The sequence below is a fragment of the Salmo salar genome, chromosome ssa14 (assembly GCF_905237065.1).
Source record: "Salmo salar chromosome ssa14, Ssal_v3.1, whole genome shotgun sequence".
Classification (NCBI taxonomy): Eukaryota; Metazoa; Chordata; class Actinopteri; order Salmoniformes; family Salmonidae; genus Salmo; species Salmo salar.
This window is the reverse complement of record NC_059455.1, coordinates 42,968,278-42,986,197: the sequence shown is the minus strand read 5'-3', so window position 1 is coordinate 42,986,197 and position 17,920 is coordinate 42,968,278. Positions and strand designations below refer to the sequence as shown.

The following is a 17,920-nucleotide window of genomic DNA, read 5'->3' as shown; positions in this document are numbered from 1 at the left end:
CTCACCGTTCTCATGATCATTGCAACTCCACGAGGTGAGATCTTGCATGGAGCCCCAGGCCCGAGGGATATTGACAGTTCTTTTGTGTTTCTTCCATTTGCGAAAAATCACACCAACTGTTGTCACCTTCTCACCAAGCTGAGATTAGGAGCACTCCCTTTAAGAGTGTGCTCCTAATCTCAGCTCGTTACCTGTATAAAAGACACCTGGGAGCCATAAATCTTTCTGATTGAGAGGGGGTCAAATACTTGTTTCCCTCATTAAAATGCAAATCAATTTATAACATTTTTGACATGCGTTTTTCTGTTTTTTTGTTGTTGTTATTCTGTCTCTCACTGTTCAAATAAACCTACCATTAAAATGATAGACTGATCATTTCTTTGTCAGTGGGCAAACGTACAAAATCAGCAGGGGATCAAATACTTTTTTCCCTCACTGTAAGTAAAGAAATAAAAACAACAGTAAAAAGACAGTGAAAAAAAGTAGTGAGGCTATATACAGTAGCGAGGCTATAAAAGTAGCGGGGCTACATACAGACACCGGTTAGTCGGGCTGATTGAGGTAGTATGTACATGTAGATATGGTTAAAGTGACTATGCATATATGATGAACAGAGAGTAGCAGTAGCGTAAAAGAGGGGTTGGCACTGAGTTTGAAGGTAGGCCTTGAAATACATCCATAGGTACACTTCCAATTGGACTCAAATGATGTCAATTAGTCCATCAGAACCTTCTAAAGCCATGACATCATTTTCTGTAATTTTCCAAGCTGTTTAAAGGCACAGTCAACTTAGTGTATGTAAACTTCTGACCAACTGGAATTGTGATACAGTGAATTATACGTGAAATAATCTGTCTGTAAACAATTGTTGGAAAAATTACTTGTGTCATGCACAAAGTAGATGTCCTAACCGCCTTGCCAAAACAATAGTTTGTTAACAAGAAATTTGTGGAGTGGTTGAAAAACTAGTTTTAATGACTCCAATCTAAGTGTATGTAAACTTTCGACTTCAACTGTACATAGACATGGAACACTGGTCACTTTAATAATGGAACACTGGTCACCTCAATAATGTTTACATACTTTTCTACTTATTTCATATGTATATACTGTATTCTAGTCAAGGTCATCCTATTCAACCATTGCTGTATATATATACTATTCTATCCACGTATTCTACAGGTATACTACATGTTCTATCCATGTATTCTTCAGATATACTACATGTTCTATCCATGTATTCTTCTGATATACTTTATATTCTATCCACATGCTGTCCATAATGTATATACATCCCATCATATACATACAGTGTCTTCGGAAAATATTCAGACCCCTTGACTTTTTCCACATTTTGTTACATTACAGCCTTATTCTAAAATGGATTACATTTAGAAAATCCTCTGCTGTCTACACACAATACCCCATAATGCCAAAGCAAAAACTGTTTTTTTTAGCAAATGTATTAAAAATTCAAAAACTGAAATACCTTATTTACATAAGTATTCAGACCCTTTGCTTTGAGAATCCTGTTTCCATTGATCCTCGTGGAGATGTTTCTACAACTTGATTTGAGTTCAGCTGTGGTAAATTTGATTGATTGGACATGATTTGGAAAGGCACACACCAGTCTATATAAGGTCCCACAGTTGACAGTGCATATCGGAGCAAAAACCAAGCCATGAGGTCGAAGGAATTTTCTGCTGCGCTCCGAGACAGGATTGGGTCAAGGCACAGATCTGGGGAACGGTAACAAAACATTTATGCAGCATTGAAGCTCCCCAAGAACACAGTGGCCTCCATCATTCTTAAATGGAAGCAGTTTGGAACCACCAAGACTCTTCCTAGAGATGGCCGCCATGCCAAACTGAGTAATCGGGGGAGAAGGGCCTTGGTCAGGGAGGGAACCAAAAACCTGATGGTCACTCTGACAGAGCTCCAGAGTTCATCTGTGGAGATGGGAGAACCTTCCAGAAGGACAGCCATCTTTGCAGCACTCCACCAATCAGGCCTTTATGGTTGATTGGCCAGACGGAAGCTACTCCTCAGTAAAAGGCACATAACAGCCCACTTGGAGTTTGCCAAAAGGCACCTTAAGACTTTCAGACGATGAAAAACAAGATTCTTTGGTCTGATGAAACCAAGATTTAACTCTTTGGCCTGAATGCCAAGCGTAACGTCTGGAGGAAACCTTGCACCATCTCTACGGTGAAGCATGGTGGTGGAAGCATCATGCTTTGGGGATATTTTACAGCGACAGGGACTGGGAGACTAGTCAGGATCGAGGGAAAGATGAACGAAGCAAAGTACAGAGATCCTTGATGAAAACCTGCTCCAGAGAGCTCAGGACCTCAGACTGGGGCAAAGGTTCACCTTCCAACAGGACAACAACCCTAAGCACACAGCCAAGACAATGCAGGAGTGGCTTCGGGACAAGTCTCTGGATGTCCTTGAGTGGCCCAGCAAAAGCCCGGACTTAAACCTGATCGAACATCTCTGGGGAGACCTGAAAATAGCTGTGCAGCGACGCTCCCCATCCAACCTGACAGAGCTTGAAAGGATCTGCAGAGAAGAATGGGTGAAATTCCCCAAATACAGGTGCTAAGCTTGTAGTGTCATACCCAAGAAGACTCAATGCTGTAATCGCTGCCAAAGGTGCTTCAACAAACTACTGGGTGAAGCATCTGAATACTTAGGTAAATGTGATATTTAAATGTTTTAGTTTTTATGCATTTGCAAAAAATTGCTAAAAATCTGTTTTTCCTTTGTCTTTATGGGGTATTGTGTGTAATTAATGAGGGGGGGAAAAAACTATGTAATACATTTTAGATTAAGGCTGTAATGTAACAAAATGTGGAAAAAGTCAAGGGGTCTGAATACTTTCCCAAGGCACTGTACATACATACATACATACATACTCTCCGAACTCCGACATTGCTCGGCCTAATATTTCCATATTTCTTAATTCCACTCAGATTCATGTGTATTGTTGTGTATTGTTAGATATTACCGCACTGCTGAAAACACAAGCATTTCGCTACAGCCGCAATAACATATGCTAAATATGTGTATACGACCAAAACACTTTGATTTGAAGTGATGTAGGAGTGAGGAAAAAATTGCATACCAGAGGATCCTTGTGATGATAACACTGGGTTGGGAATAGGAGTAGATAGGAAAAGGAGAAATAAGAACTATAGACTGGAATCCAAATGTCTTGTGCTAATATTCCACCTGTTGTTCTCCGTGTCATGTGACAAGGAGGGGCAATGTTAGTCAAAAAGAAAAGTAGAAAAGTCTTGGAATGAAAAATGATTATGGTGTTAAGGTAGGGGTCACCTAACTTAGTGTCTGATGTGTGTGTGTGTGTGTGTGTGTGTGTGTGTGTGTGTGTGTGTGTGTGTGTGTAAGATATGTCACCTTTGTGTCTGATAAGGTATCTGCCCAGGACGATAAGCAGACAGAGCAGGATAAAGACGATGACCGCCACCACTCCTCCAATCACAGCATGGTCCACTCCTGAAGATGTCGACATGGCAGTGGGGTCTGAAAGAGAGAGAGAGAGGGAGGCAGAGAGAGAGGAGTGAGGGAGGGAGCAAGGGAGAGAGAGAGAGAACAAGGGGGAGAGAGAGGGAGAGAGAAAGAGAAACAGAGCGTGATGGAGAGAGACAGAGCGAGAGACAGGGAGAGAGACAGAGAGAAATAGAGTGAGAGAGATGGACAGAGAGAACGCGAGAGAGAGGGATGGACAGAGAGAGAAAGCGAGAGAGAAAGCGAGAGAGAGAGAGACAGAGAGAGAGACAGAGAGAGAGAGAGAGAGAGTTAAGAGGCATTGAGTCTAAAAGGTGAAACCTTGGGAAACTAAAGGTAGAGTTTGAGGATCAGCCCTATACACTAAGCCCTCAACCTGGTAGATTATGTCTGTGTCCCAAATGGCACCCAATTCCCTGTGTAGCGCACTACATCCATAATCTACCAGGTTGAGGGCTTAGTGTATAGGGCTGATCCTCAAACTCTACCTTTAGAAGACTATAGCTCACTAAAACACATCTTTAACTTTGCATGGCTTTGGTTCCAGCCCTTTATCAAACCCTCTGTCACGTTGACAGACAGTCAAACACATAGAAGCATCAAGAACAGAGAGTCTGAGATACAGAAGAAACAAGAGGATTGTAGTGAAGTGACACCTTCACGACGCTTTGATAATAAACCAATCTGCTTCCCAAATGGCACCCTATTCACTCTGTAGTGCACTACTATTGACCAGGGCCCATAGAACTCCCCATCGAGGACATTTGGGAAGCAGCCACAGCCAATCAAGAGCCAGGACAGGGGAGGGGAGGAGAAAGGGGTGTGCCAGGCTGGTAGCCTCCGTCAGAGAGAAGATACAACGGAAGATCACGGCATGGCAGAGGCCATTGAGAAGGTGAGAGAGAGAGAGAGAGAGAGAGAGAGAGAGAGAGAGAGAGAGAGAATAAGCACAGTCCTTGCTGAGGAGGCAGAATTGTGAATTAGTACATTAATCTAGCTGTCAGCACCACCAGGGAAATGAGACAGAGGTTCGCTGCATCCCAAATGGCACCCCATTCCCTACATAGTACACTACTTTTGACCAGGGCCTATAGGGAAACCCATAGGGTTCTAGTCCAAATTAGAGCACTATGTAGGGAATAGGGTGTCATTTAACACGTAGAAAGGAACCAAGACAGCAACACCTGAGCCTTGCACACTGTGTTAGAGACTCACACCACTTAAAGGTGCATGTTTATAGGGGGTACTATAGGTGTGACAGTGCTTATATTTGTCCTATTTCACACATGTATAAGTGTGTATTAATATGCATGAGTGAATTGGAAATTTCCCCTTGAGACACTGTCGGAGACTGGGGTCTCACTCAGGAGACTGGGATCACACTCAGGGTCAGACATTATCAAAAGTGACCCTGCAGAAATTAAGATCAAGGTCACATCAACAGATTTTTCGGTTACTGGCCCAACAATCTAATTGCTAGGCTACCTGACGTCTCTGTGTGTGTGCGTGTGTGTGTAGTGGTGGAAAAAGTACCCAATTGTTATGCTTGAGTAAAAGTATAGATACCTTAATAGAAAATGACTCAAGTAAAAGTGACAGTTACCCAGGAAAATCCTACTTGAGTAAAAGTCTAAAAGTATTTGGTTTTAAATATACTTAAGTATCAAAAGTAAATGTAATTGCTCAAATATACTTAAGCATCAAAAGTAAAAGTATAAATAATTTCACATTCCTTATATTAAGCAAACCAGATGGCACCATTTTTTAAATTGTTTTTATTTACGGATAGACAGGGGCATGCTACAACACTCAGATATCATTTACAAACGAAGTGTGTGTTTAGTGATTCTGCCAGATCAGAGGCAGTAGGAATGACCAGGGATGTTCTCATGATAAGTCTGTGTTTAGTGAGTCCTCCAGATCAGAGGCAGTAGGGATGACCAGGGATGTTCTCATGATAAGTGTGTGTTTAGTGATTCTGCCAGATCAGAGGCAGTAGGGATGACCAGGGATGTTCTCATGATAAGTGTGTGTTTAGTGAGTCCTCCAGATCAGAGGCAGTAGGAATGACCAGGGATGTTCTCATGATAAGTGTGTGTTTAGTGAGTCCTCCAGATCAGAGGCAGTAGGAATGACCAGGGATGTTCTCATGATAAGTGTGTGTTTAGAGAGTCCTCCAGATCAGAGGCAGTAGGGATGACCAGGGATGTTCTCATGATAAGTATGTGTTTAGTGAGTCCTCCAGATCAGAGGCAGTAGGAATGACCAGGGATGTTCTCTGTTTAGTGATTCTGACAGATCAGAGGCAGTAGGAATGACCAGGGATGTTCTCATGATAAGTGTGTGAATTAGTCCATGTTCCTGTCTTGCTAAGCATTCCAAATGTAACAAGTACTTTTGGGTGTCACAGAAAATGTATGGAATAAAAAGTACATTATTTTCTTTAGGAATGTAGTGAAGTAAAACTTGTAAAACTATAGATAGTAAAGTAAAAAAACTTGATAGTACTACTTTGGGGTATTTTTACTTAAGTACTCTACACCACTGTGTGTGTGTGTGTGTGAGAGAGAGAGAGAGAGAGAGAGAGAGAGAGAGAGAGAGAGAGAGGGTCAGAGAAAGTAAGAACAATATATTTGTGAGGGAGAGACTGTAGAGTATGAAAGCATGAATTACAGTTCAGTTCACACTGTCCCCAGACTACTAGTTTCTCTATTTCACAGTTCACACTGTCCCCAGACTACTAGTTTCTCTATTTCATAGTTCACACTGTCCCCAGACTACTAGTTTCTCTATTTCACAGTTCACACTGTCCCCAGACTACTAGTTTCTCTATTTCACAGTTCACACTGTCCCCAGACTACTAGTTTCTCTATTTCAGGCAAAGGAAAATGGACAGACAGACAGACAGACAGACAGACAGACAGACAGACAGACAGACAGACAGACAGACAGACAGACAGACAGACAGACAGACAGACAGACAGAGAGACAGATTGAGACAGATTGAGACAGACAGACAGACAGACAGACAGACAGACAGACAGACAGACAGACAGACAGACAGACAGACAGACAGACAGACAGACAGACAGACAGACAGACAGACAGACAGACAGAGAGACAGATTGAGACAGACAGACAGGTATACAGACAGACAGGTGTCTGTGAAAAAAAATACCTGCAATGTTGTCTGGACCATCTTCTCAAGAGGATGGATGGATGGATGGATGGATGGATGGACAGACGAGTGCCACATGGGCAGACGAGTGTAAGGGAGTCAGAATGAAGGAGTGGACCAAAAAGGAAAGGAAAAAAGAGAAAACATGATACCAGTGAAGAGAACGGGGTGAACATCCCATGTAATTCTCCTATCCTATCTGGTGTCCTGTGTGAATTTAACTATGCTCATTCTAATTCTCTCTGTCTCTACCTCTCCTCCCAGAGGACCTGAGCCCTAGGACCACGCCTCAGGACTACCTGGCCTGATGACTCATGTTTCAGATGAACCCTAATTGCTCCTGTAAGTCGCTCTGGATAAGAGTGTCTGCTAAATGACGTAAATGGTTGTTGTTGAGAATGAAATACCCCCTCCAGGGTGACGTTTCCCCTGGGTACAGATCTAGGATCAGCTTCCCCTCTCCCAAACCTAACCTCAAAGTGAATGCGAAACTGACCCAAGATCAGTGTCTAAATAGCGCCGGAGAAGAAGGCAGACGTTCTACGTGCCCCCAACCGATTGTGTTTTTTTTGTTTGTTTATTTGCGTTGTTTGTAACTTATTTTTTTACTTATTTTGTGCATAATGTTTCCGCTACCGTGTCTTACGACCGAAAATAACTTCTGGACATCAGGACTGTGATTACTCACCACAAACTGGCAGAATTCTTTTTTTCCCTTTAACGAGTCTGACGAGCCCGACGCGAACGATATACTGCTTTCCCGGGAACAGGCCCAGATCCCCATGATTTACATGAAGAGGAGGAGGAGAAAAAGGGGCCAGAGGTCGGGCTGCCTTCTGAGAATTTGTAGGCGATCGAATAAACGCCCAATTCCTTCCATTCTGCTAGCAAACGTGCAATCGTTGGACAATAAAATAGATGACCTACGCGGAATATTAAACTACCAACAGGACATTACAAACTGGAATATCTTATGCTTCATGGAGTCGTGGCTGAACGATGACACTATCAACATACAGCTGGCTGGTTAAATGCTGTACCGGCAGGCTGTGATATTATCAACATACAGCTGGCTGGTTATACGCTGCACCGGCAGGATAGAATAGCGGCGTCTGGTAAGACAAGGGACGGCGGACTATGTATTTTTGTAAATGACAGCTGGTGCACGATATCTAAGTAAGTCTCGAGCTATTGCTCGCCTTGGGTAGAGTATCTCATGATAAGCTGTAGACCACACTATGTATATTTCGTAGCTGTTTACATACCACCACAGTCAGAGGCTGGCACTAAGACAGCATTGAATCAGCTGTATTCCGCATTAGCAAACAAGAAAATGTTCACCCAGAGGCGGCGCTCTAAGTAGCTGGACCACCTTTACTCCACACACAGAGACGCATACAAAGCTCTCCCTCGCCCTCCATTTGGCAAATCTGACTATAATTCTATCCTCCTGATTCCTGCTTACAAGCTAAAATTAAAGTAGGAAGCACCAGTGACTCAGTCAATAAAGAGGTGGTCAGATGAAGCAGATGCGAAGCTACAGGACTGTTTTGCTAGCACAGACTGGAATATGTTCTGGGATTTCTCCGATGGCATTGAGGAGTACACCACATCAGTCATTGGCTTCATCAATAAGTGCATCGATGACGTCGTCCCCACAGTGACCGTACGTACATACCCCAATCAGAAGCCATGGATTACAGGCAACATCTGCACTGAGCTAAAGGCTAGAGCTGCCGCTTTCAAGGAGCGGGACTCTAACCAGGAAGCTTATAAGAAATCCCGCTATGCCCTCCGACGAACCATCAAACAGGCAAAGCGTCAATACAGGACTAAGATCGAATCGTACTACACTGGCTCTGGCACTCGTCGGATGTGGCAAACCATTACAGGCTACAAAGGGTAGCACAGCCGAGAGCTGCCCAGTGACACGAGCCTACCAGACGAGCTAAATTACTTCTATGCTATCTTCGAGGCAAATAGCACTGAAACATGCATGAGAGCACCAGCTGTTCCGGATGACTGTGTGATCACGCTCTCCGCAGCCGATGTGAGTAAGACCTTTAAACAGGTCAACATTCACAAGGGCACAGTGCCAGACGGATTACCAGGACGTGTGCTGCGAGCATGCTCTAACCAACTGGCAAGTGTCTTCACTGACATTTTCAACCTCTCCCTGTCCGAGTCTGTAATACCAACATGTTTCAAATAGATCACCATAGTGCCTGTGCCTAAGAACACTAAGGTAACCTGCCTAAATGACTACCGAACTGTAGCACTCATGTCTGTAGCCATGAAGTGCTTTGAAGGGCTGGTCATGGCTCACATCAGCACCATCATCGCAGAAACCCTAGACCCACTCCAATTTTCATACCGCCCCAACAGATCCACAGATGATGCAATCTCTATTGCACTCCACACTGCCCTTTCCCACCTGGACAAAAGGAACACCTATGTGAGAATGTTATTCATTAACTACAGCTCAGCGTTCAACACCATAGTGCTCTCAAAGCTCATCAATAAGCTAAGGACCCTGTGACTAAACACCTCCCTCTGCAACTGGATCCTGGACTTCCTGATGGGCCTCCCCCTGGTGGTAAGGGTAGGTAACAACATATCCGCCACGCTGATCCTCAACACAGGGACCCCTCAGCGGTACATGCTCAGTCCCCTCTTGTACAACCTGTTCACTCATGACTGCATGGCCAGGCACAACTCCCACACCATCATTAAGTTTGGCGATGACACAACAGTGGTAGGCCTGATCACCGATAACAACGAGACAGCCTATAGGGAGGAGGTCAGAGACTTGGCCATGTGGTGCCAGGACAACAACCTCTCCTTCAACGTGATCAAGACAAAGGAGATTATTGTGGACTACAGGAAAAAGAGGACCGAGCACGCCCCGTTCTCATCAATGGGGCTGTATTGGAGCAGGTTGACAGCTTCAAGTTCCTTGGTGTCCACATCACCAACAAACTAGAATGGTCCAAACACACCAAGGCAGTCGTGAAAAGGGCACAACAAAACCTATTCCCCCACAGGAGACTGTAAAGATTTGGCATGGGTCCTCAGATCCTCAAAAGGTTCTACAGCTGCACATCAAGAGCATCCTGACTGGTTGCATCACTGCCTGGTATGGAAACTGCTCGGCCTCCGACCGCAAAGCACTACAGAGGGCTGTGCGTACGGCCCAGTACAACACCGGTGCCAAGCTTCCTGCCATCCAGGACCTCTATACCAGGCGGTGTAGAGGCCCTAAAAATGGTCAAAGACTCCAGCCACCCTAATCATTGACTGTTCTCTCTGCTACTGCATGGCAAGCAGTACCAGAGCGCCAAGTCTAGGTCCAAGAGGCTTCTAAACAGCTTCTACCCCCAAGCCATAAGACTCCTGAACATCTAATCAAATGGCTTCCCAGACTATTTGCATCCCCCTCTCCCCCTCTTTTACACACCGCTGCTACTCTCTGTGTTATCATCTATGCATAGTCACTTTAATAACTCTACCTTCATGTACATATTACCTCAACTAACTGGTGCCCCCGCACATTGACTCTCTATCGGTACCCCCCCTGTATATAGTCTCCCTATTGATATTTTATTGCTGCTCTTTAATTACTTGTTACTTTTATTTCTTATTCTTATCTGTATTTTTTAAAACTGCATTGTTGGTTAGGGGCTTTTAAGTAAGCATTTCACTGTAAGGTCTACACCTGTTGTATTCGGCGCATGTGACTAATAAAATTTGATTTGATTGAACCCTACTCCAAAATGCCCTTTGATGAGAGGTCCTGGTCACATGAAATGTCTACAACCCTCTACAGTAGAGTCTACTTGCTCCGGCAGTGTTGATGTAGGCTCTACACACTACTTTTCATATTTACAGGACCTACAGTGCAGTGTAGAGCATGGCGCTTGTGATGCCAGGAATGTTGGTTCAATTCCCGGGGCTACCCATGCGTACAATGTTTGCATCCATGACTGAAAGTCGCTTTGGTTAAAAGCTTCTGTTGAATGTTATTTATTATATAATTAGAGTCTGAATGTGTTTGTTCGTGTGGATTCAACTGTGTATGTGCGTAAACAGATGATTTACCTGTGAAACTGTAAACTCCATTCAGCCGTATGGTAACTGAGGAGGGAGTGAGGGAGTCGGAGGAGGGAGGAGCGACAGAGGGAGGAGTAACGCTGGCAGGAGGAGGGGAAAAAAGAGGAGGAAGAAGAGGGGGAGAAGGAGTCAGAGGAGGGGGGATGGGGTTCGGGAGACATGGAAAGGTCAGGGAAGAGAGAGTTGGAAAGAGAGGTAGATAGAACTTTGACAGGAGGAGGAGAGGGAGAGAGAGAAGAGGTAGAGAGGGATGAAGAAGTGAAAGAAGGGGTGAAGGTGAGATCAGACGGGTAAGAGACAGAGAAGGAGAAAATAGTGGGAGGAGAGCTGGCAGGTAGGGACCCGGAGGCAGACGAGCCAGACATTGTTGACATAAGAGTGGGGAAAGAATCAGGAGAGAGAGAGGGAGAGGGGAGTCAGAGGTTGGAGAAGAGGAGGGTAGATAGAAAGAGGTAGGGAAGAGGTTGTTTGAATCATCTGTCAGGTCTGGATAAAGGAGAAGACATGAAGCCCGTGAAGGAATATGGAGAGATAGTAAGAGCAGAGGAGTAGAGAGGAAGAAAGGCCAGACAGTGGCGTACAGGATGTGTAGCAAAAAAGCAAAGGAGTGTCGCATGAGGTGGATGGTGTTGGTGATAAAGAGAAATAAACAGAAAAGAAACGTGAAGAAAATCAGAAAAGAAAGGTGAAAGTCAAAGTTGTAGTAAAAAAAACACACAACACCAGAAATAAACAATGATGAAGCAGACAGAAGAAATATATACATCCTGATCCTGCCCTGGACAAGCTGCTTCTCAACCACCTCTCTCGCTCTCTCTCTCTCTCCCTCTCCCTCTCTCTCTTGTCAGTACCTTGCACCAGCAGCGTGTACTCTCCCTGCATCTTCCCGATTCCGTTGTCAGCCTGACAGAGGTACACCCCGTTGTCTGATTTGTTGAGCATCTCAAAGAGCAGGAAACTACCGTCCACCTTGGCCAGCAGAGGGAGTTCTCCATCCTTCTTCTGCCACACGTACGAGGTGGGCCTGAGAGAGAGACACACACAGATACACAAAAATAGAAAAAGAACAAGATGATGAAGAGAAAAGATATTTGATTTTAAAATAGAAAGTGTGTAACATGCAGTACATGCTGCAGAACTAGAAGAAGTAGTATGGTACAGGAATTAATTATGTTACTGTAATATGAAGCATATAGCTGTATAACTGGATTTCTTAATGTGATTAATACATTTTAGGGACATATGAATATTATATGAGTTCATCTTTCTGTAATTACTGTATGTATTTACTGTATGTATTTACTGTATTTACTGTATGTATTTACTGTATTTGCTGTATATATTTACTGTATATATTTACTGTATGTATTTACTGTATGTTTTTACTGTATGTATTTACTGTGTGTATTTACTGTATGTATTTACTGTATGTATCTACTGTATGTATTTACTGTATGTATTTACTGTATTTACTGTATATATTTACTGTATTTACTGTATGTATGTACTGTATGTACACTACCGTTCAAAAGTTTGGCGTCACTTAGAAATGTCCTTGTTTTCCATGAAAACATACATGAAATACGTTGCAAAATGAATAGGAAATATATTCAATACATTTACAAGGTTATAAATCATGATTTTTAATGAAATAATATTTGTGTCCTTCAAACTTTCCTTTTGTCAAAGAATCCTCCATTTGCAGCAATTACAGTCTTGCGGACCTTTGGCATTCTAGTTGTCAACTGGTTGAGGTAATCTGAAGAGATTCCACCCCATGCTTCCTGAAGCACCTCCCACAAGTTGGATTGTCTTGATGGGCACTTCTTATGTACCACATGGTCAAGCTGCTCCCACAACAGCTCAATAGGGTTGAGATCCGGTGACTGTGCTGGCAACTCCATTATAGACAGAATACCAGCTGACTGCTTCTTCCCTAAATAGTTATTGCATAGTTTGGAGCTGTGCTTTGGGTCATTGTCCTGTTGTAGGAGGAAATTGGCTCCAATTAAGCGCTGTCCACAGGGTATGGCATTGCAAAATGGAGTGATAGCCTTCCTTCTGTCCAGTGTCTGTGTTCTTTTGCCCATCTTAATCCTTTATTTTTATTGGCCAGTCTGAGATATGGCTTTTTCTTTGCAACTCTGCTTAGAAGGCCAGCATCCCAGAGTCGCCTCTTCACTGTTGACGTTCAGACTGGTGTTTTGTGGGTACTATTTAATGAAGCTGCCAGTTGAGGACTTGTGAGGCGTCTGTTTCTCAAACTAGACACTATAATGTACTTGTCTTCTTGCTCAGTTGTGCACCGGGGCCTCCCACTCCTCTTTCTATTCTGGTTAGAGCCAGTTTGCGCCGTTCTGTGAAGGGAGTAGTACACAGCGTTATACGAGATCTTCAGTTTCTTCACATTTTCTCGCATGGAATAGCCTTAATTTCTCAGAACAAGAATAGACTGACGAGTTTCAGAAGAAAGTTCTTTGTTTCTGGCCATTTTGAGCCTGCAATCGAACCCACAAATGCTGATGCTCCAGATACTCAACTAGTCTAAAGGCCAGTTTTATTGCTTCTTTAATCAGCACAACAGTTTTCAGCTGTGCTAACATAATTGCAAAAGGGTTTTCTAATGATCAATTAGCCTTTTAAAATCATAAACTTGGATAAGCTAACACAGCGTGCCATTGGAACACAGGAGTGATGGTTGCTGATAATGAGCCTCTGTACGCCTATGTAGATATTCCATTAAAAATCAGCAGTTTCCAGCTACAATAGTTATATACAACATTAACAATGTCTACACTGTATTTCTGATCAATTTGATGTTATTTTAATGAACAAAAAATGTGCTTTTCTTTCAAAAACAAGGACATTTCTAAGTTACTCCAAACTTTTGAACGGTAGTGTATATGTTATCATGTCTGTCCTTGTACATTACATAGAGGGAATGGTTCATGCTCGTATATGGATTGATTGAGTTCCAACTGTGCAATAAAGTTCTATGGCTACAGCATGTAATGCTATCATCTGGGCATAACTGTGTTACATAATGGACTATGGTGTATAACTGTGTTACAGAATGGACTGAGGTGTATAACTGTGTTACATAATGGACTGAGGTGTATAACTGTGTTACAGGATGGACTGAGGTGTATAACTGTGTTACAGAATGGACTGAGGTGTATAACTGTGTTACATAATGGACTGAGGTGTATAACTGTGTTACAGAATGGACTGAGGTGTATAACTGTGTTACAGGATGGACTGAGGTGTATAACTGTGTTACAGTATGGACTGAGGTGTATAACTGTGTTACAGGATGGACTGAGGTATATAACTGTGTTACAGAATGGACTGAGGTGTATAACTGTGTTACAGAATGGACTGAGGTGTATAACTGTGTTACATAATGGACTGAGGTGTATAACTGTGTTACAGAATGGACTGAGGTGTATAACTGTGTTACAGGATGGACTGAGGTGTATAACTGTGTTACAGAATGGACTGAGGTGTATAACTGTGTTACAGAATGGACTGCGGTGTATAACTGTGTTACAGGATGGACTGAGGTGTATAACTGTGTTACAGGATGGACTGAGGTGTATAACTGTGTTACAGAATGGACTGAGGTGTATAACTGTGTTACAGAATGGACTGAGGTGTATAACTGTGTTACAGGATGGACTGAGGTGTATAACTGTGTTACAGAATGGACTGAGGTGTATAACTGACTACTAATACGGAAGTGGTATACAATTGCCAGCACTCCAGGGTCTGCTGATCAAATAGATAGGAACGGAATGGACCGGAATGTTGTGGAATGGAATAGAATGTAGTGGGATGGAATGTTATGGAATAGAATATTAAAAAATATATATATATTTAACCTTTATTTAACTAGGAAGCCAGTTAAGAACACATTTGCATTTACAATGACGGCCTACCAAAAGGCAAAAGGCCTCCGGCGGGATAAAAATAAAGAAAATAAATAAAAATAGGACAAAACACACATCACAACAAGAGAGACAACACAACACTACATAAAGAGAGACCTAAGACAACAACATAGCAAGGCAGCAACACATGAAAACACAGCATGGTAGCAACACAACATAACAACAACACGGTAGCAACACAACATGACACAAAACGTGGTACAAACATTATTGGACACAGACAACAGTAGAAAGTGCAAGAAGGTAGAGACAACAATACATCACTCGAAGCAGCCACAATTGTCAATAAGAGTGTTCATGATTGAGTCTTTGAATGAAGCGATGGAGATAAATCGGTCCTGTTTGAGTGTTTGTTGCAGCTCGTTCCAGTCGCTAGCTGCAGTGAACTGAAAAGAGGAGCGGCCCAGGGATGTGTGTGCTTTGGGGACCTTTAACAGAATGTGACTGGTAAAACTGATGTTGTATGTGGAGGATGAGGGCTGCAGTAGATATCTCAGATAGGGGGGAGTGAGGCCTATGCAGTGGAATGAAATGGATTGTTATGGAATAGAATGGAATGGAATGTTATGTAGTGGAATGGAATGTTGTGGAATAGAATGGAATGTTATGGAATGGAATAGAATGTAGTGGAAAGGAATGGAATGTTATGGAATGGAATAGAATGTAGTGGAAAGGAATGGAATGCGACAGTCCTCCAGTACAGGGTGCACATTCCATTCTATTTGATTAGAGCCTCTTGAAACAGCTCTTGTTCATCTCGTCAAGACATTCTCAGAACTTGCTGAGACATGACGGTGCGCACCAGAAACAAGCCCTGAAGCCTAATTGTATTATGCAGTTAAACGTGAAAGATTCTGAACAGGTCAGATTCTGAACAGCAGAGATGTTGCCATGGTGGCAGTGTTTGACTGACAGCTGAGACCCAGCCTGTATCTGATGGGTCACTAGTCATTCAGCCCAAGGAGCTGTGCATATTCTCTCTCTTTCTTTCTCTCTCTTTCTCTCTCTCTCTCTCTTTCTCTCTTTCGCTCTCTCTCTCTCTCTCTCTCTCTTTCTCTCTCTCTTTTGCTCTCTCTCTCTCTCTCTCTCAATCATAACACTTCTCTTCCTCTCTCTCTCTTTTTCTCTCCCTCCCGTTCTCTTTATGGTAGAGAAGAGGATGAGGAGGGTGGAGAAGTGGATGAGGAGGGTGGAGAAGAGGATGAGGAGGGTGGAGAAGAGGATGAGGGGGGTGGAGAAGGGGATGAGGAGGGAGGAGAAGAGGATGAGGAGGGTGGAGAAGAGGATGAGGAGGGTGGAGAAGGGGATGAGGAGGGAGGAGAAGAGGATGAGGAGGGTTGAGAAGAGGATGAGGAGGGTGGAGAAGAGGATGAGGAGGGTGGAGAAGAGGATGAGGAGGGAGGAGAAGAGAATGAGGAGGGAGGAGAAGAGGATGAGGAGGGAGGAGAAGAGGATGAGGAGGGTGGAGAAGGGGATGAGGAGGGAGGAGAATATGATGAGGAGGAGGAGAAGAGGATGAGGAGGGAGGGAGAAGAGGATGAGGATGAGGAGAAGAGGAGGAGGAAGAGGAGATGAGGAGGAGGATAAGAGGATGAGGAGGGATGAGAAGAGGATGAGGAGGGATGAGAAGAGGATGAGGAGGGAGGAGAAGAGGATGAGGAGGGATGAGAAGAGGATGAGGAGGGAGGAGAAGAGGATGAGGAGGGACGAGAAGAGGATGAGGAGGGAGAAGGAAAAGGTTCAAAGCATTATTATTATTATTATAATTATGAATTATTATAATTATTGGAGAGGACAAGAAGAACAAGGGAAAGTTTAGCCTTGACAGACAAGAGTCTGAGTTAGTCTGAGTTAGATTGGAGTGAGTGACATGGTGAGAGAGATAGTCAGTAACATGGTGATAGAGATAGTCAGTGACAGGGTGAGAGAGATAGTCAGTGACATGGTGAGAGAGATAGTCAGTGACATGGTGAGAGAGATAGTCAGTGACATGGTGAGAGAGATAGTCAGTGACATGGTGAGAGAGATAGTCAGTGACATGGTGAGAGAGATAGTCAGTGACATGGTGAGAGAGATAGTCAGTGACATGGTGAGAGAGATAGTCAGTGACATGGTGAGAGAGATAGTCAGTGACATGGTGAGAGAGATAGTCAGTGACATGGTGAGAGAGATAGTCAGTGACAGGGTGAGAGAGATAGTCAGTGACATGGTGAGAGAGATAGTCAGTGACAGGGTGAGAGAGATAGTCAGTGATGGGGTAATATAGTCAGTGAGACAGAGGGTGAGAAGAGGGAGACAGAGGGTGAGGAGGGGGAGACAGAGTGGGAGAGGGGGGAGACCGAAGGTGAGACAGAGGGTGAGAAGGGTGAGAGAGTGGGAGGGGAGGGGAGGGAGATAGAGGGTGTGAAGGGGGAGACAGAGGGTGAGAAGGGGGAGACTGAGGGTGAGAAGGGGGGAGTCAGAGTGGGAGAGGGGGGAGACCGAGGGTGAGACAGAGGGTGAGAAGGGGAGACAGAGTGGGAGAGGAGGGATACAGAGGGTGAGAAGGGGGGAGACTGAGGGTGAGAATGGGGAGACAGAGGGTGAGAATGGGGAAGCATAGGGTGAGAAGGGGGAGACAGAGTGGGAGAAGGGAGAGACAGAGTGGGAGAGGGGGAGGCAGGAGGACGAGAGGAGAGGAGACAGAGGGTGAGAAGGGGGAAACTGACGGTGAGAAGGGAGAGACCGAGGGTGAGAAGGGGGAGACAGAGTGGGAGAGGGGGGAGACAGAGGGTGAGAAGGGGGAGACAGAGTGGGAGAGGGGGGAGACAGAGTGGGAGAAGGGGGAGACAGAGGGTGAGAAGGGGGAGACAGATTGGGAGAAAGGGGAGACAGAGTAGGAGAGGGGGGAGACAGAGGATGAGACAGAGGGGGAGAGGGGGAGACAGAGGGGAAGAGACAGGAGACAGAGTAGGAGAAAGGGGAGACAGAGTGTGAGACAGGTGAGAGAGGGGAGACAGAGGGCAGACAGGGGAGACAGAGGGGGAGAGAGGGGAGACAGAGTGTGAGACAGGGGAGAGAGGGGAGACGGGGGGAGACGGGGGGAGACAGAGGGGGAGAGAGGGGAGACAGAGTGTGAGACAGGGGAGAGAGGGGAGACAGAGGGCAGACA

The 17,920-nt window shown here is 44.4% G+C and overlaps 1 protein-coding gene across 3 annotated transcripts in view; it reads right to left on the bottom strand.

Annotated features, from left to right (window-relative positions):
* Positions 1-17,920, bottom strand: part of cadm3 (cell adhesion molecule 3) — a 127,538-nt gene that overhangs the window by 4,157 nt on the left and 105,461 nt on the right. Inside the window, exons 8-11 of one of the 3 annotated variants that reach the window (XM_014141079.2) lie at positions 11,671-11,843; positions 10,808-11,305; positions 6,710-6,730; positions 3,421-3,546 (exon numbers count right to left, since the gene is read on the bottom strand). In XM_014141079.2, coding sequence (XP_013996554.2) covers positions 3,421-3,546; positions 6,710-6,730; positions 10,808-11,305; positions 11,671-11,843 — 818 coding nt within the window. The remainder of the gene's footprint in view (positions 1-3,420; positions 3,547-6,709; positions 6,731-10,807; positions 11,306-11,670; positions 11,844-17,920) is intronic. The other 2 variants (XM_014141081.2, XM_014141083.2) reach the window with 2 other exon arrangements.